This window comes from Macaca fascicularis, chromosome 1, assembly GCF_037993035.2.
Source record: "Macaca fascicularis isolate 582-1 chromosome 1, T2T-MFA8v1.1".
NCBI classification, from domain to species: Eukaryota; Metazoa; Chordata; class Mammalia; order Primates; family Cercopithecidae; genus Macaca; species Macaca fascicularis.
Window position 1 is genome coordinate 125,172,096 of NC_088375.1, and position 21,681 is coordinate 125,193,776.

Consider the following 21,681-nt stretch of genomic DNA (forward strand, 5'->3'; position numbering starts at 1 on the left):
AACAAGCAATTCACAAGGTCAGTGACTGGTCTTGGCTGAGCAAACACATACTTCAACACCTGTGTGAAGTGTGGCATGTCTTTGTAGGGACAGGTGGGTCTGTTTGAGAGAGGGCCTCGTGCTGGGTTTACATTTAAACTGTGTAAGAAAGGAAAAGTAGAAGAGTTGTGAATGTTTCCAGGGGAAAAGATGGGACTGTTTCTCTCTCCCTTCTTGTTTGTTTCAGAACCTGTCTTAGAGATTGGCCCTCATACCAATGTCTGGACTGCCTGAGCAGAAAGTCATCCGCTGGCACTGCCCATCTCACACCAGAGCCTCGATATCCCCTGGAACTCCCTCAGATGACCACGTCCTGTTTTTCAAATTGGAATGCTTTAGGAAGCTATCCTTAAACTGTAAAAACAGGCTGCTTCCAGCTGTCTCCTTACTTTCCCTAAGAGCAGTGGTTTGCAAATTGTGTTCTAAGGAACCCTAGATTTCCCAAAATGCCTGATTGGACTTCAATGAATGCTCTCAGGCTGATACAAGATTGTAATTTGCATCTTTAGATCTTGTTATCAAAATGTTTTTGTTCCTCAATATAGGCTCATGAAATTAACTTTGATAATAATTGTCATATGTTAACATGTATAAATTTATACATTTTAACTCTACTGTATCTACTGTTTATATTATAATCTTTTTTTTTTTTTTTTTTTGAGGCTGAGTCTTGCTCTGTCGCCCAGGCTGGAGTGCAGTGGTGCGATCTCAGCTCACTGCAACCTCCACCTCCCGGGTTCAAGTGATTCTCCAGCCTCAGCCTTCCGAGTAGCTGGAATTACAAGCACATGCCCCCACACCCAGCTAATTTTTGTGTTTTTAGTAGAGATGGGGTTTTGACATGTTGGCCAGGCTAGTCTTGAACTCCTGACCTCAAGTGATTCCCCTGCCTTGGCCTCCCAAAGTGCTGGGATTACAGGCGAGAGCCACCACCCCTGGACTATATTATAATCTTATACAATGTTTCACGTAAAATTTCACCACTGCCCAGGTGCGGTGGCTCACACCTATAATCCTAGCACTTTGGGAGGCCGAGGTGGGCAGATTACCTGAGGTTAGGAGTTTGAGACCAGCCTGGTCAACATGGTGAAACCCCATCTCTACTAAAAATACAAAATTAGCCAGGCGTGGTGGCACATGCCTGTAATCACAGCTACTCGGGAGGCTGAGGCAGGAAAATTGCTTGAACCCAGGAGGCGGAGGTTGTGGTGAGCCGAGATCATGCCATTGCATTCCAGCACTCCATCCTGGGCAACAAGAGTGAAACTCCATCTCAAAAATAAATAAATAAATAAACATATAAATATAAATAAAAATTCACCACTTAAAAAATGACTGGACCGGACACAGTGTCTCGTGTCTGTAATCCCAGCACTTTGGAAGACCGAGGCAGGAGGATCACTTTGAGGCCCGGAGTTCGAGACCAGCCTGGGCAACACAGTGAGACCCTGTTTCTACAACAGCAACAGAAAGATTGCAACCCTTTCCTTAGCTTTCCTAACCCCTCTAGCTCTGAGCTGCTTTTTCCTTTTGACATGACACCATGGCACTTTTTACCATCCCACATACTATATAATGTATTATATATGTGTCGTCTATTTCTGTTTATTGTCTCTCTTCCCCACACCCCCGAATGTAAACCCCATAAAAACAGAGACCTCTGTCTGTTTTGTTCTGATGTAGCCCAAGTACATAGAATAGGGCCTGGCAGACAGGAGAGGCTCAATATTTATTGAATGATTCATTTTTATTTCATTTTTTTAGAGACAGGGTCTCACTCTGTCACCCAGGCTATAGAGCGGTGGTGCGATCATGGCTCACTGAAGCCTCAACCTCCCAGGCCCAGTTGATCTTCCCGGTTCGACCTCCCAAAGTGCTGGGATTATAGGCTCATAGCTTGAGAGGCTGAGGCAGGAGGATCACTTAAGCCCAGGAGTTCAAGACCAGCCTGGGCAACCAGCAAGACCCCTGTCTCTATAAAAATAAAAACAAATAATGAGTTGGGTGTGGTGGGGCACGCCTGTAGTCTTAGCTACTCAGGAGACTGAGGCAGGAGGATTGCTTGGGATGGGGAGTTTGAGGCTGCAGTGAGCCATGATTGTACCACGGCACTGCAGCCTGGGTGATAAAGTGAGACCCTATCTCAAAAAAAAAAAAAAAAAAAAAGACAAAGTGATTAATGGATATATGGATTGGCAAGGGTATTCCAGGATCCAGAAAGGAAGGGTTTAAGAATCATCATCCTCAGCTTGACCAGAAGGATGGCTCTATTCCCTGGTTTCTCCTTGTGTGGTACCCTCTATCCCCAAACTCCTCCCACCCTCAGAAACATCACCTGAGTATTTGTCAGGGTCACACTGGTGGCAAGAAGTTTCTCCTTTATTTGAATAAGAGTTGGCTGGACAAAGTTTGCAGAAAGAGGAGCCCTTCTTGGATGCATACGTGCCGGGTTTGCAGGGGAAGCATTCTGAAGTGTAGGCCACCCCTAGGGAGGAGGAAGAGTCAGAAAAGCAAGGATTCAGCCTGGAGACTGAGTCCCCAGGAGACTGCAAAGTCAAGAGCCCAGGGAGTCAGTAACCCCGGTCTCAGTACCTGTTATGGCGATGTTTCTCACCAGCACAGGCTTAGATACTCTGGACCATACTGAGAAGGCTGTGGTTCTCCAATAGAGGACATTATTGCCTCGATTTAGCTCCACCTAAAAACCACAAACAGGAGCATTCATTCATCACAGAGAGAAATCTTGCTAATCTGTTGGTATAGCCTCTTGTTGGGACGACTCCTCTTACTAACTGCATGGTAATGCTTCTTCTGACCCTCTTCCTCCTCGTCCTCAGCTCTGCCCTTCCTCCCAACTTAGCACAGCTCCTCTCTCTTTCTAAGCCTCCTCTTACAACCCTTCCACTGCTCCCTGGATCACATATACCACGAGCATCTCTTATGGTCAGACCAGTAAAGAGACCTGAGGATCCTGACAATAGGGTGACTGGAACTCCCTCATTCTTCTGTGGTTTTGCAGGAGACAGCCCGCCTCCCCAGAAGGCCCAGTCTTAAAGCTGGAAAGCTGCTGGTCTTTGCAGTCAAGCCATAGAAGCGACAAGTCAGCTCCCACCCATATTCTGTCAATGCTAGAGGACAGCAACTACAGCATCTTCATCATATCACACTCCTGCCCTCCAGGGACATCAGGGTGGAGGCTCAGACTGGGAGGAAGCACTCTCTGAGGAAGGCCCCTGGGTCCCTTTTCTGGGATCTCTGGGAGAAGGCTGGTGTGATACTCACACTGTGGAATTCCCATCCTTTCTCTGTGGTCTTCATCCACCTGGAGTCATCTGCATTGGGCTGGCACTGGTCATTCTGAACCTGACATAAAAGAGTTTGGAACCAGAGTCTCAGCTTTCTAAGGAAATGGATATCTTTCCCCACATTGCACCAGTCCTCCAGAGGGCCCTTCTTTATATGGGAAGAGTTGCCAATTTCCTTTAGGGACAGAGCTCAAAACACATGAGCCTCAAAGTAGGGCAGGAATTAGTCGCACACACAAAATGAGCATTGACACCAAAGAAGTAACTTGTAAGTCAAATGTGCTGTTTTCATGTCTGAGCCGGATAAAACACTTAGAAATCTCCCAGACAACTCTTCCCCCAAGAGTCCTTTCACTTTTGCCTTTTCTCCTTGCCTCCTGGGGCCTCAGCTCATTTTGCTCACAGCTCTCTCCAGAGGGAAAACAACAGTGATTTCCCAAGCAGGGCTACACTCACGGTGAATTCCTTAAATGGATCTGAGCCCCAGCGAGACTTTAGCTCCCACCCTCCACCTTGGCCAGGGGCTTACAAAAAACTCAAAGATGATGCTGGAGTCTGGGTAGTAGTATTCGAAGTTAACGGTGCCGGATTGCTTCAGGTTGACGGCGTACATCAGTGTGGCTGTGCATTCGTCCGTGTTGGAGGCGATGTAGTCGCCCTGGGGAACCCACTTGGACCTGTGAAGGAACAGGAACCAGGTTTACAGGCAGGAGCACAGCCCACCAGGCTTCGTGCCGTGTGCAGGTCTCATGTTCTGCTGGGTCTTTGGGAATTTTCAGGCTTGTGATTCACAAACTGAAACTTGGACCTGAAAATGCTCAGTGAAGAAAGACAAAAGAAGCTCTCAGGTAGGTCAAGGACCTGGAGTGCAGCTAAGAGGAAGGCAGACAGGTGAGGAAGACAAGCAGGCTTGCCTCCACATTGTGCAGAACTACCTGGGATACGGGTGGCAGGTGAAGTTGGGGAGGGATAACTTTTCTTTTTTTCTGAGGCAGAGTCTTGCTCTGTCTCCCAGGCTGGAGTGCAGTGGCGTGGCCTCAGCTCTCCACAACCTCTGCCTCCCGGGTTCAAGTGATTCTCCTGTCTCAGCCTCTCGAGTAGCTAGGGTTACTGGCATGCACCACCACACCCGGCTAATTTCTGTATTTTTTTTAGTAGAGACAGGTTTTCACCATGTTGGCCAGCCTGGTCTTGAACTCCTGACCTCAAGTGATCCACCCACCTCAGCCTCCCAAAGGGCTGGGATTACAGGCATGAGCCACCGCACCCACTCAGGGAGGGGTGACATTTATTGGTTGCTTACTACCTCCAGGCATTGCACTATGTGCTTTATATTCGTGATTTCTTTTCATCAATAAGAGGAAATGTTTTTCCTGTTTAATAGATGATGAAACTGGGGCTTGGAGAGTGCCAAGCCCAATATTATGAAGCCAGCGAGTGGCAGGGCTGAGATCCGGTCTGCCAAACTCTAAAGCTGTCAAATAACTCAGTAGACACAGACATTCTTCAGAACTCAGACATCCACCCAGTCTAGTCTACCTGTTTTTCCAGAAATGTCTACTATAAAGATGCCACATGTAAATGGTTTTTATGGAAAGTGGGAAGGCCAGAGAACCCCGGAGACAGCCGACCTGGTCATGTCTGTTTTGTCTCCTAAATACGTGTTCACTCTATCCACCCTGTGCTCTCCCTGTGCTCACCACCACACCATCTATGAACTAGCTCCCAAACTTGTCTCCCTGAAGCCAGTCCCGCATCCTCCTAGCCCTCTCCATGCTGCAGCCCAGCAGACAGATCCTCCGGATAGACATCTGACCATGGCACTCCCTTGCTTCAAATTAAAACCCCTGGGACTGACTCTCTGTGGCCCTTAGGATAGGGTACAGATTCCTGATGCACTCTTTATACTCCAACTCTATGACATTTCTTTCAATTCCTCTGCCAAACTTTCTCTTACCTCTGGGCCTCCTGACATCCTCTTCCCTGTTCCTGGAACAAACTTCCTCCTCTCTCTCTCGGTTTAACTCCTACACTGTCTTAAATGCCACTTAATCTAAAAAGTCTTCCTTGATTCTATCTGCTTCTGCTATGGGTGCCCTTAGTTCTCTTTGCTCCCCTTCTCATAGCCATAATCCCATGATATTTTATTTATTTTTAGTATATTATGAAATATTTAAGACCTATACAATGGTATAATGAACATTCACCGACCCACCACCCTGCTTAAGAAATTCAACACAGCAGAAGCCTCTGTGCACCCTCCGCTAACCTCATCTGAGCCTTTTCCTGGGACACACTGCCTTCCCCACTGCCAAGTGACCGCTTTCCTGAATCTGGTGTTTAACATGCGCATGCGGTTTTCTACAGGTATGTATCTCTAAACAATATACTGTACGGTAGTGCTTGGCATGTTTTAAAGTTTCACATAAATGGTATTATATTTACAGGCTCTGAAACTCGCTTTGGGAAGGGAGGGACTTCAATATACTAACTGTGAGATTCATCCATATTCACACACCCAGCTCTTCTGGCTTCGTCTTTACTACTGCATAACATTCCTTTGCATGACTCTACCATATTTATTTGTGCATCACTCATTGATGGACATTTGGATTGTTTGCAGTTTCGTGTGCACATTCTGCTGTGTTCCTGTCTCCTTAGGCACATGTCTGAGTAGAATGCCTGGGAGGAGAACTGTATGTGAGCCTCCCATTTACCAGCGACTGCTGCACTGTTCCTGTTGCTCCACATCCTCTCCAAATTTGAAACTGTCAGACCTTAAAATTGTTGCCAATATTATGTGAGGGAAGAGACCAAATTTACCTTGCTCACTAAAGAGCATCTTTTTAATTATTCAGTACCAGCTTGAGCCTGGCACATAGTGGGGACGTGCGGGGTTAAAGAGTTGAACGTGGAAACAGGTAATCAAACACCATCACACTATTGCACTGTTTTGCCTGAGATCAGCCCAGGTTTCCAGTTGCTTGGTAATGGTCAGTTGGGTGGGCATGGTGGCTCACGCCTGTAATCCCAACACTTTGGGAGGCTGAGGCAGGGATCACCTGAGGTCAGGGGTTCGAGACCATGGAGACCAGCCTGACCAATATGGTGAAACCCCATCTCTACTAAAAATGCAAAAATTAGCTGGGTGTGGTGGCGCATGCCTGTAATCCCAGCTACTCAGGAGGCTGAGGCAGGAGAATTGCTTGAACCCGGAAGGCGGAGGCTGCAGTGAGCCGAGATCGTGCCATTGCACTCCAGCCTGGGTGATAAAGTGAGACTCCATCTCAAAATAATAATAATAATAATAATAATAATAGACAGTTAAAGGAACCTCAGATTAGTCCACAGATTTCCCCCCTGCGTTTGCCAGAACAACATGGTTATTTTCAGCTCTTTGACAGTCAGTGTTATTCTCAAAACGAAAACATATAACATGAGCTTATCCAAAATATTCCAGCTAACTTAATAGCATTGATTTCTCCTTGTGGAAAGAGATAACCTTTAATGCTCATGTGCTCAACGACGTCAGCTATAAATAACTCTTGAAGTTTGATGAATAATTAAAAAGATGCCATAAGTGGGTTACATTTGCAAAGTACATCGCAATTCTGATTTTTGTCAGAGTTGCCCCTGGTGAAGAGATTTCATATTCAATAATAACAACATGTTTTGATTGATTTCTAGTGTCAGGCATCGCTCTAAATTCTTTAAAAGTATCATCTCATCGATCCTTACCTCAACCTATTAGAGTACTATTTTTATCATCATTTGTAGACTGAAGAAACTAAAGCCCAGAAGTGCTTAGGAAACTTACCCTAGGTCATCCAGTTGTGATCTGCATATAATGTTTTTCATTTTTAATGTTTACATTTCTCTCTCATTCTTGTTTCACTGTCACAGTCTTTGAGCGTCTGCTCAATTTTTTCCACTAATATATGACATTCTTTCTATTACTCCCACATCACTCCTGTTCCCTTAGCTTATGCTAGTCTCTGATCTCAGACTGTTGCCAGTACCTTAGCCCTGGGACATCAACCCACGACCCATGGAGGATCCCTGAAGGCTCAGGATCCTGCCATGGAGACTCCATTCAGCTGGTCTGTTTTGTCCCCAATTATTTATTTTGTCTATTTTGGGCCAGACACTATGTTAGATGCTGGAGACACAGTGATGAACAAGACAAGTATGATCCTTTCCCGCTTGGGGCTTGCATTCGCTTTCTAGTTGAGGAGACAGCAGCTTAACTAATCACACAATCACATAGGAATGACGGTGGTAAGTGCCATTGGAGAAATTCAGGATGATACAAGAGCGTGTAACAGGAGTCTATGGGGTCAGGGATGGTTTCTTTGAGGAAATGATTTTTAGGTAGAGACGTGAGGGTTAAGTAGGAGTCATAGAAGAGGGGACAGAGAGTCACATGTTCAAATGCCCTGAGGGTAAGGAGTGCGATGGTCAGTGTGGCTAGAACACAGCAAGCGAAGACAGCAGGTACTTGGGAGAGGCTGGGGAAACGGGCAGAGGGCAGGGCAGCAGGGCCCTGCAGGCTGTGGGAAGGTAGTGGACATTGTCCCAAAAGCAATTGGTAGCCATTGAATCTAGGGTTTTTAGCAGGAAATTATTGTGACCGGATTTAAGGAGATGAGGCTGGGTGTAGTGGCTCACACCTGTAATCCCAGTACTTTGGGAGGCCGAGGTGGAAGGATCATTTGAGCCCAGGAGTTTGAGTCCAACCTAGGCAACGTACTGTGACCCTGTCTCTAGAAAAAATAAGAAGTTCACCAGGTGTGGTGGCATGTGCCTGCAGTCCTAGCTACGTGGGAGGTTGAGGTGGGAGGAAGGTTTCAGCCCGGGGAGGTTGAGGCTGCAGTGAGCTGTGATTGGGCCATTGCACTCCAGCCTAGGTGACAGAGTGAGACTTTGTTTCTTAAAAAAAAAAAAAAAGAAAGAAAGAAAAGAAAAGAAAAAAAGAAAGATGAATCTGGCTCTTGCTGAGTGGACAGGCCTGGAAGAGGCTGGGAATGGAAGCAGGAGACCAGCTTGGAGTCTCCTGAGGCAGAGCAGGCAGGATTTGGGTGGTTGCACAGCTGAATAGGAAAGCCAAATACTTGCGCTCTAGGTATCAGCTCAATTATTGCCTTTCTGAGGGATGACGGGAAAACCACAAAAACCTCTCCAGATGGTCATTTCCTCTCCATTGAGGGAGAAATATCCTCTTCCTCCCTCCCAGGGATGTCGTGGGATGCCTTAAGACGCAGGCCCTGAAATAGTCCGTGCTGTGGAAACACAAGTTGTTATTAACCCGCCCACATCCTGGCTTGCTGAGAGATAATGATTTCTGGACTCTCGGTGCAGTCCCCAGAGCGAGAATACATCCTTCCTTTACATGGCTAGGAACTGACTGAGCCAGGTCTGCACCTTGTCCAGGGCCTAATGATAGTCTCCATTAGGACTCAAATGGGGGTTGGTTGTCTTAACCCACACATTCCTGCTCCTTCCAGCTTTAAAGCTCTCTAGCTTTATCTCTGCCTCCAGTGTCGTCATGCTAATGAATCTGACACTTCAAATTGAACTCTAAAATAACATAACATTAAAATTGACTACAGATTAAATAGCCACTGCTTGGCTTAGACAAGATTTAAGTATAGGAATGGGAGACATTGCTCCCAGTTTTTAGAAATCCAAGTGTAATACAATTCTTGAGTTCTTTTTATCCATTTGATTGTTTGGGTATAAATGAAACTTTCATTTACTTTCCTCCTGTATTCACTGTCAATATTTAATAAGGAACAATATGACTGCCTTTCACATCCCCATATCGCCCCTATTTTCGCTCCCTAAGACCCAATATTGCCTTGCCCGTAATAAATGTTATTTGATTGTGGCATTATGGAGCAGTGGAAGCTTGGGTTTGAATTTCAGTCTCGCCAGCTGTAAGCCAGATAACAAAGGGCAGGTCATAACCTTGCTGAGCTTCCAGTTCCTCGTCTCTGTAATAGAAATAGTAATGCCTATTTCACAGGGTTCTTGTGAGAATTAGAGAAAATAATATACGTAAAGCATCCAGAATAGTGCCTGGCCTACAAAATACATATCTGAAATAGATATCCGGTTCTCCAAGCATCCTGGACTGAGCTTTCCAAGAAAATTTTCTAGTTACTGGGGTCTCACAGCATTTGGAAGATTTCAGCCAGCACTGAGCAAAGGCTAGACAGAATCAGTTTTAGAAGTTAGCACCCAAAATGGCTCATGCCTGGAATACCAGCACTTTGGGAGGCTGAGGCGGGTGGATCACCTGAGGTCAGGAGTTTGAGACCAGCCTGGCCAACATGGTGAAACCCCATCTCTACTAAAAAAATACAAAAAAATTAGCTGGGCATTATGGCACACACCTGTAATCCCAGCTACTCAGGAGGCTGAGGCAGGAGAATCGCTTGAACCTGGGAGCTGGGGGTTGCAGTGAGCTGAGATGGCACCACGGCACTCTAGCCTGGGTGACAGAGTGAGATTCTGTCTCAAAAAAAAAAAAAAAAAAAAAGTTAGCACCCAAGTCGGGAAAATACCCAAGCTTTGCATATTGTGTTCCAGTTAAGCTGAGAAAGTATATTGGCTGATCCAAAATTCCATGGTGGAATCCAGTTGTGTTTTTTTGGTTTTCGTTTTTCTTTTCCTTTCTTTTTTTTTTTTAAGACGGAGTTTCGCTCTTGTTACCCAGGCTGGAATGCAATAGTACGATCTCTGCTCACTGTAACCTCTGCCTCCCAGTTCAAGCGATTCTCCTGCCTCAGCCTCACGAGTCACTGGGATTACAGGCGCCTGCCACCATGCCCGGCTAATTTTTTGTATTTTTAGTAGAGACGGGGTTTCACCATGGCCAGGCTGGTCTTGAACTCCTGACCTCAGGTAATCCACCCGCCTTGGCCTCCCAGAGTGCTGGGATTACAGGCATAAGCCACCGCACCCAGCCGGTTTTTGTTTTTAATTGAGACAAGGTCTTGCTCTGTTATCCAGGGGTATGGTGGTGTGATCATAGCTCACTCTAACCTTGAATTCCTGGGCTCAAGTCATCCTCTTGCCTCAGCCTCTTGAGTAGCTGGGACTACAGACATGCACCACCACACCTGGCAAATTTTTTAACTTTTTGTAGAGACAGGGTCTCGCTATGTTTCCCAGGCTGGTCTCAAACTCTTGGTCTCAGGCAATCCTCCCACATCAGCCTGTCAAAGTACTGGGATTACAGGGGCGAGTCACTGTGCCCAGCTCCAACTGGGTTTTGTTTTAAATAGACTGGGCCATTTAACCCTTGTCCCCTTGTCCACTCTCTTATTTTCCCATGTTTTTTACCTCCCACAAATGCCTGTCCATCACTGGTAAGTTTAGGCCAGTAAGAGTGGGCCAGGCAGAGTCACATCCACCAGTCCTATGGGCATGGCTACAGGCCTCACCCTGGCAGCCTGGCTTCTTCTTCCCTCCCTCCTCCCTGCCTAGCCTGAGGGGCCATGGAGGAGGCTGCCCAGTGTGCCCTGCAGCCCCTTCCCCAGTGGGCTGGGGATGGGGTGGGTGTGTGTGCAAACTCACGAAGTGCAGTTCCCGGTGGACTCAGTGGCACTGTCATCCAGCTCCATGTTGGCTGAGAGGCTGGCAAAGCCATGGGGCAGCTCATCCCACTCATCAAACCGAATGCCTGTGCCGAGGGAGTAGCGGCCCTCAGCGCATGGCTTACACGACTGGTCCTTCATATCCAGAAACTCCCCGGCGTTGCAAGAGAAGGCTGGAAAACGGCAGAGACAAGGCAGGGCAGTGAGGTCACGGTTTGAGCAATTGAAGGGAGGAGTGCTGGGTTGGGATCTAGGAGTTTGGCCCACTAAGGTTTAGGGCCGTGGCATTTACTGTGTGATTTTATTTTATTTTTCTTAAAAAAATTTTTTTTTTCAGCAGTGATATTCCTTGCTATGTGTGATTCTATTTGTATGGAATGGCCAAAAGAGGCGAAGCCATGGAGACAGAAAGTAGATTTGTGGTTGCCAGGGGCTGCGGGGAGGGGCCTGGGGAGAGATTGCTAATAATATGAGGTTTCTTTGTAGGATGATTAAAATGTGAAATAAGAGTGATGATGGTTGCTGTGAATATTCCAAAAACCACTGAATTTTATCCTTAAAGGAATGAATTTCATGGCATATAAATTATATACCAATAAAGCTGTTATTAAAAAAAAAATAGATCTAGGGCCATGGATACTCTGCCTTGCTGTGGGACTTTGGGCTTGTCCCTGGCACTCATTTCCTTTGGAGAGGTGCCCTGACCTTTCTGAGAGCTCTCTGGTGAAGAGGATGCCAAGGTCTCTTGTGCTGACCCCTCTGAACCGCATATGGCTCTTCAGCCTTGAATTTCTCCCTTGAGCCTCTGGCCTCTGCCTTTCTGGTTGTACTGTCACCATGCTAGGTGGGATTCTCATGACCTGTTAACTCAATCATTGCAATATCCTCCTAAATAGTTCCCTATTCTTATTTTTGCTCATTCTGTGGTCAGAGATACCTTTCTAAAACACTGATATGATCAGGCACAATGGTTCATGCCTGTAAACCCAACATTTTGAAAGACAAAGGCAGGAGGATCACTTGAGCCCAGGAGTTTGAGGCCAACCTGGGCAACACAGTGAGACCCTGTCACTACAAAAAAAAAAAGTTTAAAGTAGCTGGGAGTGGTGGCGTGTGCCTGTAATCCTAGCTACTCAAATGGCTGAGGTAGGAAAATTAGGCCGGGCGCGGTGGCTCAAGCCTGTAATCCCAGCACTTTGGGAGGCCGAGACGGGCGGATCACGAGGTCAGGAGATCGAGACCATCCTGGCTAACACGGTGAAACCCCGTCTCTACTAAAAAATACAAAAAACTAGCCGGGCGCGGTGGCGGGCGCCTGTAGTCCCAGCTACTCGGGAGGCTGAGGCAGGAGAATGGCGTGAACCCGGGAGGCGGAGCTTGCCGTGAGCTGAGATCCGGCCACTGCACTCCAGCCTGGGCGGCAGAGCAAGACTCCGTCTCAAAAAAAAAAAAAAAAAAAAAGAATGAAAGCAATCTCAATCTTTCCTAATGACTGATTGTGGCTGATGAGCGAGTATAGATTGGAGAGACATACACAGGCAAAATGAAAATGTATGCAAACAGAAAAGAATATCTGAGTGCACACAGCTGGCGTTGCTTATGCTGTATCCACTGATGGGATTTAAATTCCTTTAAAAAATGAAAGCAAATTCAGATATCCAGTTTGCATTCATGAAATACTTCTGCACCAAATCTCATAAGGGTCTGGGATGTGGGGACTAGTTGGGGAAAAGATCTGATTCCTTAATGCAGCTGCTCTGCCAGGAAGGGCCCAGATTGGATGGCAGGAGACTTGGGGGAGAGACCAAAGCTGAGTGACAGGGAGGCCCTGAGCAGGACAGCTGCTTACAGCACTCGGTGCCCTTGACGGGGTCGGGCAGGCTGGTGCACAGGCCCGGGGTATGCGGCACGGCGACCCTCCACCTGGAACCCGTGCTGTCACACGCGGTGTACTCATAGTGGTACTCAGACTGCAGGGGAGAGAACAGTGGGCAAAATGTGCATTAGCAGTGATCAAACATTAAGAGTTTCCCACCCACTTCCTGCCCAGCACATGGCTACTGATGTTCATCCTCTCAGAAATGGGCCCTGGGAGCCCCGGCAGGGAGCTGATGATTATGAGCCGAGTAGAAGAACTACAATGATTTGGATCATTCCTTTCCACCCAGCCACAGTCTAGTCCCTAGAAATCATTTTTGTGTGTGACTGTCTTTGTTGTTATGTTTAAGTAATATCCTTATGGAGCAGAGGAATGTGGGAAGGTAACTAAGGAACAAGCTAGAAATAGGTGGAGTTTTTCTTATTCTAAAGTGTAGCATTTATGAACGAGGACGTTCTAAATGGAAGGATGTTCTAAATGGAAGCCTTAGTCCACAAAAAATTTACAAAGCCTCGTTACAGAAGTGGTATGTATTTCTATTTCCCTGTGTTTCTTTTTTTTTTCCTTTTTTTTTTTTTTTCTTTTTTTGAGACGGAGTCTCGCTCTGTTGCCCAGGCTGGAGGGCAGTGGCACCATCTTGGCTCACTGCAACATCTGCCTTCCGGGTTCAAGCAATTCTTCTGCCTCAGCCTCCCAAGTAGCTGACACTACAGGTGCCCGCCACCACGCCAGGCTAATTTTTGTATTTTTAGTAGAGACGGGGCTTCACCATGTTAGCCATGCTGGTCTCAAACTCCTGACCTTGTGATCCTCCTACCTTGGCCTCCCAAAGTGCTGGAATTACAGGCATGAGCCACTGCACCTGGCCCTATTTCCCTGTGTTTCTTATGCTCCTTTCCACTCAGAAAGACTACGAATTCCCAATTGCATTTTATGAAAATATTATATTTGGCCGAGGCAGGTGATGTGCTCTCACTTGAGCCTGTTCATCCCTGATTCGTCTGTGCAATGGGAAACTCAGAGTTTAATTGTTTTACCTGAGCTAAAAATAAACGGGATAAAAACAAAACAATCAAATCAAGCATTAAGTAAAACAACAACAACAAACAGTTCTACTCAGAACAAAGAAAACACAATTGATGTGCCAAATGCCCTTAAGCATTTCTTCCTCCTTTAAATCTGGTAATAAACAACAGACCATGGAATTAGTGATGATTTTGGCTCTAACAAGTATTTTACAATCTGCACTTACCTAAAACTATATTCAAGCCCAGAGGTACTTTGTATTACTGTATCCATAAGAAAAATAGAATTAATTTCCCCCTTAACCCACGTGAAAGCATGATTGCATAACATGTACAACGTCAAGGAGCTAAGACAAAAAATACAACAGTTTTGAAGTTTGCTAATCTAATAATGCGTCAGGACCAAAAGGAAAAAGCTTTATTTTTGGGCAGAGGTAAACACACTGCATGTCATCTATTCCAAGATGCGTATTTTTTCCACATCTAACGTCTATGAAATCAAGACGTTTCTTAAAATTGACACAGTAAGGAAGCATTGTGTTATGTTTCAAGGGATAGAGCTTTTTCTTTCTTTGTGACACATTAAAAAAATCGTGTCTTAGAAGCAGTGGTGTTTCAGACTTGTTGCAATATAGTAAAGATGTAGTTTCTTTTCTTTCTTTTTTTTTTTTTTTTTGAGACAGTCTCTTGCTCTGTCACTCAGGCTGTAGTGCAGTGGCATGATCATGGCTCACTGTAACCTTGACTTCCTGGGCTCAAGTGATCCTCCCACCTCAGCTTCCCAAGTAGCTGAGACTACAGGAACCACTATGTGCACCACCATGCCCAGCCAAGAGATTAACTTTTGACCAGAATCTTTGGCTTTGGATGTAGATGTCAATGTCATCTAGGAAAGAAAGAATACCAGGATGGGAATTCTTTGTGCCCTTGGGCTACCGTCTCTCTGGGTCTATTTTTCCTAAAATTCTTGTCTTTTCCTCATCTCAGAGGACTCTGAGGATAAATAGGGCAACTATGCATATGTGATGTCAATCCACTTCTTAAAATGATACTCTCAAAAGGGTTTTGCTGCAAGAATGAGGGGTAAAGTCCACTGTGTATAAATTAAATGGAGAATTGAGTGAGCAAGGCAGAAAGGACTGTGCGGTGCTCGTGAACATATTCATGCTGGTCTTTTGTGTAGTGTGTTCACAGTTCCCAAATACCATCTCGTTTGATCTGCACGACTCCCTATAAGGCAAGTAGACCAGGAGTTGTTTCCTTCATTGTACAGACGAGAAATTAGACTCTCAGTGGCGAGATAGCTTGTCCAAGGTCACACAGCCTATAAGTCACTGAGCTAGAAACCAGGCCTTCCCAGCAGGAATCCTCCACCCTTATAGACTCTGATCAAACACAGACTCACACAGGGCCAAATTTAACAGCCAGATCTAAAAATTAAACATGACAGTGTTGGTTGTCTGCTAGCAGCCAGGCTCGCTTCTGAGGCATGAGAATTGGTGTTAAAATATCTAATCTGTTCGAAGATCATCTCAGTTCATTCTGACTGCATTTGGCCTCTTGGAGGCACATGGGCCAAATCCGTTACTTTTCATCGTCTTTCATTTGATGTCCCCTAGGTCCCACTCAGGTGGGAGGTTTGCTGAGGAAATGGTGGTTTCAAGCCTAAGAAAATTTCCCTTTCCATATGTGTTCATTTACTTCATGCCACTTGGGGATATTTACATCATTCAAGGTGGTTGGCTCTAATACACCTGTTTCAAATCTGAACTACACTTTGAGGTCACACCATTCAAGACATAAGCTTAGGGCTGGGCACAGTGGCTCACACCTGTAATCCCAGCACTTTGGGAGGCTGAGGTGGGTGGATCACCTGAGGTCAGGAGTTTGATACCAGCCTGGCCAACATGGTGAAACTCTGTCTCTACTAAAAATACAAAAGTTAGTCAGGTGTAGTGGCACATGCCTGTAACCCCAGCTACTCAGGAGGCTGAGGAAAGAGAATCACTTGAACCCAGGAGTGGAGGCAGAGGTTGCAGTGAGCCAAGATCACACCACTTCACTCCAGCCTGGGCAAAAAAAGTGAGACTCTGTCTAAAAAAAAAAAAGACATGAGCTTAGAGAGAGTTAAATCAGGGATAGAACTGGCAGGACTTGGCCGGGCGCGGTGGCTCACGCCTGTAATCCCAGCACTTTGGGAGGCCGAGGTGGGCGGATCACAAGGTCAGGAGATCGAGACCAAGGTGAAACCCCGTCTCTACTAAAAATACAAAAAATTAGCCGGGCGCGGTGGCAGGCACCTGTAGTCCCAGCTACTCAGGAGGCTGAGGCAGGAGAATGGCGTAAACCCAGGAGGCGGAGCTTGCAGTGAGCCGAGATCGCGCCACTGCACTCCAGCCTGGGCGACAGAGCGAGACTCCGTCTCAAAAAACAAAAAAAACAAAACAAAACAAAACAAAAAAAAGAACTGGCAGGACTCCTCAATTACATTCAGTGTTCTGCGAACACATGAATTCCCTGACAGTTTACTCAGTGATCTGTCTGAAAGTATATAGTTTGCATAAAGTGCAGGTCTACAAAGGAGCACATAAACACATTCAGTATATACATCCAGCACGTAACTCCTTCCTCCTCCCTGTGCACAATTCTATGACGCACACCCAAATTACACTGCTAAATGGGACACAGCAGGCAGTGGGTGCTGTCTGTTCATCAGGAAAATAAAGGAAGGGTTTAGAAATGAGGGGGTGGGGACCTTTAGTTAGTGCATCCTTCCCTAGCACCACCCAGCCATGTAATAGTCCTGGGCACAAGTGAAGGAAGAGGAAAAAAAACCCTGAAACTGGAATATGCTTTGCCTGTATTGACTGATCTGTCGGTAACACTGATCTCTCAGCTCTAGAAGAATTCACTCAGACTCACAATACTTTTAGTCCTTACTGTCTAGGTATTAAATGGACTGCTGAAATGACTAAAAAATAAGAAAACTGTTAAATCAAGATGGTACCTGGATGGAAATCTGTCCTTCCTTCTACCTTCCCACCACTCGCTTTCAAAATAGTATCTCTTACTTTTAAAAATGATTATCTGGCCGGGCGCGGTGGCTCAAGCCTGTAATCCCAGCACTTTGGGAGGCCGAGACGGGCGGATCACGAGGTCAGGAGATCGAGACCATCCTGGCTAACACCGTGAAACCCCGTCTCTACTAAAAATACAAAAAACTAGCCGGGCGAGGTGGCGGGCGCCTGTAGTCCCAGCTACTCCGGAGGCTGAGGCAGGAGAATGGCGTAAACCCGGGAGGCGGAGCTTGCAGTGAGCTGAGATCCGGCCACTGCACTCCAGCCCAGGCTACAGAGCAAGACTCCGTCTCAAAAAAAAAAAAAAAAAAAAAAAAGATTATCAAAGTAACAGTTTAGAGGCCAGGTGCAGTGGCTCACACCTGTAATCCCGACACTTTGGGAGGTTGAGGCAGGCAAATTACTTGAGGTCAGGAGTTTGAGACCAGCCTGGCCAACATGGTGAAAACCCATCTCTACTAAAAATACAAAAATTCATCGGGCATGGTGGCATGTGCCTGTAGTCCCAGCTACTCAGGAGGCCAAGGTGGGAGGATGACCTGAGCCTGGGAGGTTGAGGCTGCAGTGAGCCATGATCATGCCACTACAGCCCAAATGACAGAGTGAGACCCTGCCTCAAATGAAAAAAGGAACCGTTTAAAGACTAGATTGGAGGTAATCTATGGGTTAGATGCTAGAGCTGTACCTTGTTACCATCCACTGTGGAAGACGAATAAGGTTTAAGCTGGTTAGCTGATGACAGAGATGTGGTCCACAATTCAGGTGGAAGGAGAGTCCTAGGCACTGGGTTAGCCTCTTTCATGTGCCCTAAGTAAACAGGCAAATGAATCCCACCACCCCTTCCCACGTGGCGCTCGACCTCCCTAAGCCATAGCTGCCTCACTGAAAAATGGGGATATACAAACCTCTGCATCATACAGGGGCTGGGCTGCTGTATCGTTATGCAGGCTCTTCATAGGTTACCTAGCTCAGGGCATGAGTGGAGGGTGGATTCTAGCTCAGACCTTGCATGTTAGGTGGTACGCCCTATTGAAGGTTGCACCTGCCCAGAGAGGGAGTGCCTCTTCCCCATGTGCGATAGGGCCCCCTGTGAGCATGATTAAGATGATGTAGGTCAAGCACATCACACAGTAGGTTTTCCAATCTTCAAAACAATCCAATGGCAAATTATTTTACCATTTTACAGATGGGAAAATTGAGTCATTGAGAGGCGACATCACTTGCTCAAAGCCATACGGCCAGGAACTGCCAAACCAGGATTGCACCCAGGCTATCTGAGTCCAGAATCTGTTTTCAAGGCTGCCGGTGTTTGAAAGCAGCCTGTGTAGGCTCCTATCACACTACAAACTGTGTCTGGGGCTCAGCAGCGGCTCTCAAGCTGCTAAAAACTTTGCAAGGAAAGCCAAGTGCATAAAAAACTTTGCAAACAACGCCCAAGGGGAAGGGACCCAAGTCCAAAGCCGTGTACAATGGGAAGGCGGAAAGGCACTTTGAACCTTGTTGGAGGTTCAACAAAGACATCTATTGTTTGTGCCTACCTAGTGTCCACCCCCCTTCTGACAGCAGCGCCTCTCTGGGAGGAACTATTGCCTCCTTATTATATACAGTCTTGATGGGATTGCAAGTGAGGTGGCCCACCTTCCTCTGCCGTGGGTGGACACATGACCCACACTAGGCCAATCAGATGCTCTTTGCGGATAAGTGGAAGATGGGATGAGGGGGAAGAAGACATTTAGCCACTAAGCAGGGACCTCAGGTGGGTGGGAACTGAGGGAGGGATGGGGCAGGAAAGTGGGGCAGCTGGGGATAATGCCCCTCCTTACTTCCCAGTTCTACCTAGGGCTGACCTTGGAGCCCCCCAACCAAACTCCACAGAATAAAAACATAAAAACTATGCCAAGTGAAATAAGCCAGTCACAAAGACAAATACTGTATGATTCTACTTATACAAGGTATATAGTAGTCAAATTCATAGAGACAGAAAGAATGGTGTCTGTCAGGGGCTGGGGGAGCAGGATGAGGAGTTACTGTTTGATGAGTACAGCATTTCAATTCTGTAAGACAGTTCTGTGGATAATGACGATGGTGGTGCCGATGGTAGCACAACAATGTGAATGTACTTCATGCCACTGAACCGTAGATTTAAAAATGGTTAAGCTGGTAAATTTTATTATGTGTATTTTACCACAACTTTAATTTTTTTTTTTTTTAAAAAAAGGTGATACCACAGGTCCTAGAGAACATGCCCAATCTCTGAGTTATTCTATTGAATACTCCAGAAGGCAGAAGCCTGATGATCTAATAGTCTAAATTAGAGAAATATCTCCAAAATAAAAAATATTTTTATAAAATATAAATCTATATATATTTAGAGATAGTGTCTTACTCTGTTGCCCAGGCTTGAGTGCAGTGGTGTGATCACAGCTCACTACAGCCTCAACATCCTGGGCTCAAGTGATTCTCCCTCCTCAGCCTCCTGAGTAGCTGGGACTACAGGTGTGAATCACTATATCTGGCTAATTAAAAAAATTTTTTTGTAGAGATGGAGTCTTGCTATGTGGCTAAGGCTGGTCTTGAACTCCTGGACTCAAGCAATCCTTCCACTTTGGCCTCACAAAGTGCTAGAATTACAAGTATGAGTCACCACACCCTCCAAAAATATTTTAATTATCATCTATATGATTGGCCAAACTCAGAAACACCAAGAGGGAGGAGTGGAAGGCAGCAGGCAGAGTGCACATTGTGGCAGTGTCACTGGACATACCCGGGCTGTGGTGGGTCCCTCACACTTATTTGTTCACTATTGACAACTTTCAAACACATTGCATTGTAGTTGTGCAAATAAATATTAAGTGCTAATTTTTTTCAAACATTCTGTTCTTTTTTTTTTTTTTTTTTTTGAGACGGAGTCTCGCTGTGTCGCCCAGGCTGGAGTGCAGTGGCCGGATCTCAGCTCACTGCAAGGTCTGCCTCCCGGGTTTTTACGCCATTCTCCTGCCTCAGCCTCCCGAGTAGCCGGGACTACAGGCGCCCGCCACCTCGCCCGGCTAGTTTTTTGTATTTTTAGTAGAGACGGGGTTTCACCGTGTTAGCCAGGATGGTCTCGAACTCCTGACCTCGTGATCCGCCCGTCTCGGCCTCCCAAAGTGCTGGGATTACCAGCTTGAGCCACCGCGCCCGGCCAAACATTCTGTTCTTTTAGAATTAAAGTGTTTAAATGTCTCGGCATATATTTTATTTTTTATTTTATTATAAAATATAAAATGTTTTTTATAGCTCAGGAACAATATCTCAGAAGATATTGTTAACTTGGAATATGTCTGTTCTTCTACATTCTAAGAAAATAACGTTCACTCATCCCACATTCAACAAGCACGTACTGAGGCCCTGTTATGTGCTAGGTTCTGGTGAAGCAGTGGTGTTTAAAACCTGTGGATTTCTAGAGCTTTTATGTGTATGTGGTGGGGAGTGTGCTAGCAAGGATGGGATGGGGAGGAGACAGACCATAAACACACATCCCAAAGAGGTTTAGTTACCATTGCAAGCTGTTTCTTGCCCCTATTTCTCAAGAGCAGGGTCTTGGTGTCTAAGGACTGTGGCAAAAACAGCAACACATCTCTAACTCTGATCTGACTAACCATTAAACCACATTGTTTCTCTTCCAAGTGATGGTGGTTTGAAAGCCAGGACAAGCCAGCTTCCACAGACGTTTAGCCTAGTTGCTTCGAAATAACCCCTGCAACAGCAGAACTAAGAAGACGGGGATGACTGGTCACAACTCTCCAAGAGAGAAGCACAAGGTGACCAGGTGGCAGTGAGGTCTACTGTTCTACCAGCCTTCTTCTTCCTGCCAGGGCACTTCTCCAGCCCAGCTGGCCAACGATGACTGCAACGGATGGCCCAGACTGGCTGGAAAGCCCCTCAAATGGGGCCTCTGGGGATTAACATGGGCACTCCCTAGCCTGCGAAGGTCCTCGGAGGACGCGAGGGCTAGTGGTGAACTAAAACAAGCAGTCTCTGATACTAGGAACAAATGACCTCGGTGGTCATTTGACTCATTCTACCCTCGGTCTCCTCATCTGTAAAATGAGACAGTTGGACTTCTAAGATTAGACAACTTCTAAGATTCCTTCCATTTCCAAGAACTTATTATTTTGTACTGGTACTGACATGGAAATCTGTCCTTCCTTCCATCTTTTTCCCCTTTTCTTTCTTTCGTTTTGTTTGTTTGTTTGAGATAGAGTTTCGCTCTTGTTGCCCAGCCTGAGTGCAGTGGCGCGATCTCGGCTCACCGCAACCTCTGCCTCCCGGGTTCAAGCAATTCTCATGCCTCAGCCTCCTGAGTAGCTGGGATTACAGGCATGTGCCACCACACCCGGCTAATTTTGTATTTTTAGTAGAGACGGGGTTTCTCCGTGTTGGTCAGGCTCGTCTCTAACTCCTAACCTCAGGTGATCCGCCTGCCTCAGCCTCCCAAAGTGCTGGGATTACAGGCGTGAGACACCACACCCGGCCCCTTTTCTTTCAAAATAGCACATCTTAGTTAAAAATAATTATCAAAGTAATACCTGTTAAGTGCAGGAAAGATGAAAATACAAACTAGAATAAAAAAGAAAATAAAAATCTGGACCGGGCACAGTGGCTCACACCTGTAATTGAGGTCAGCAGTTCCAGACCAGCCTGGCCAACATGGTGAAACCCCATTTCTACTAAAAAATACAAAAATTAGCCTGGTGTGGTGGCGGGCGCCTGTAA

General features: G+C 46.2%; 1 protein-coding gene across 6 annotated transcripts in view; it reads right to left on the reverse strand.

Annotated features, from left to right (window-relative positions):
• The window catches only part of ELAPOR1 (endosome-lysosome associated apoptosis and autophagy regulator 1), an 88,026-nt gene that overhangs the window by 23,673 nt on the left and 42,672 nt on the right, over positions 1 to 21,681 (reverse strand). For 5 of the 6 annotated variants that reach the window (XR_012416893.1, XR_012416894.1, XM_045385422.3 and 2 more), the window contains exons 2-7: positions 12,795 to 12,915; positions 10,926 to 11,118; positions 3,874 to 4,021; positions 3,322 to 3,402; positions 2,632 to 2,737; positions 2,375 to 2,524 (exon numbers count right to left, since the gene is read on the reverse strand). Coding sequence is in view for 4 of the 6 variants with exons in the window: in XM_045385422.3 (XP_045241357.2) it covers positions 2,375 to 2,524; positions 2,632 to 2,737; positions 3,322 to 3,402; positions 3,874 to 4,021; positions 10,926 to 11,118; positions 12,795 to 12,915 (799 nt within the window). In the remaining 2 variants the exon portion in view is untranslated. The remainder of the gene's footprint in view (positions 1 to 2,374; positions 2,525 to 2,631; positions 2,738 to 3,321; positions 3,403 to 3,873; positions 4,022 to 10,925; positions 11,119 to 12,794; positions 12,916 to 21,681) is intronic. The other variant, XM_065533043.2, reaches the window with a different exon arrangement.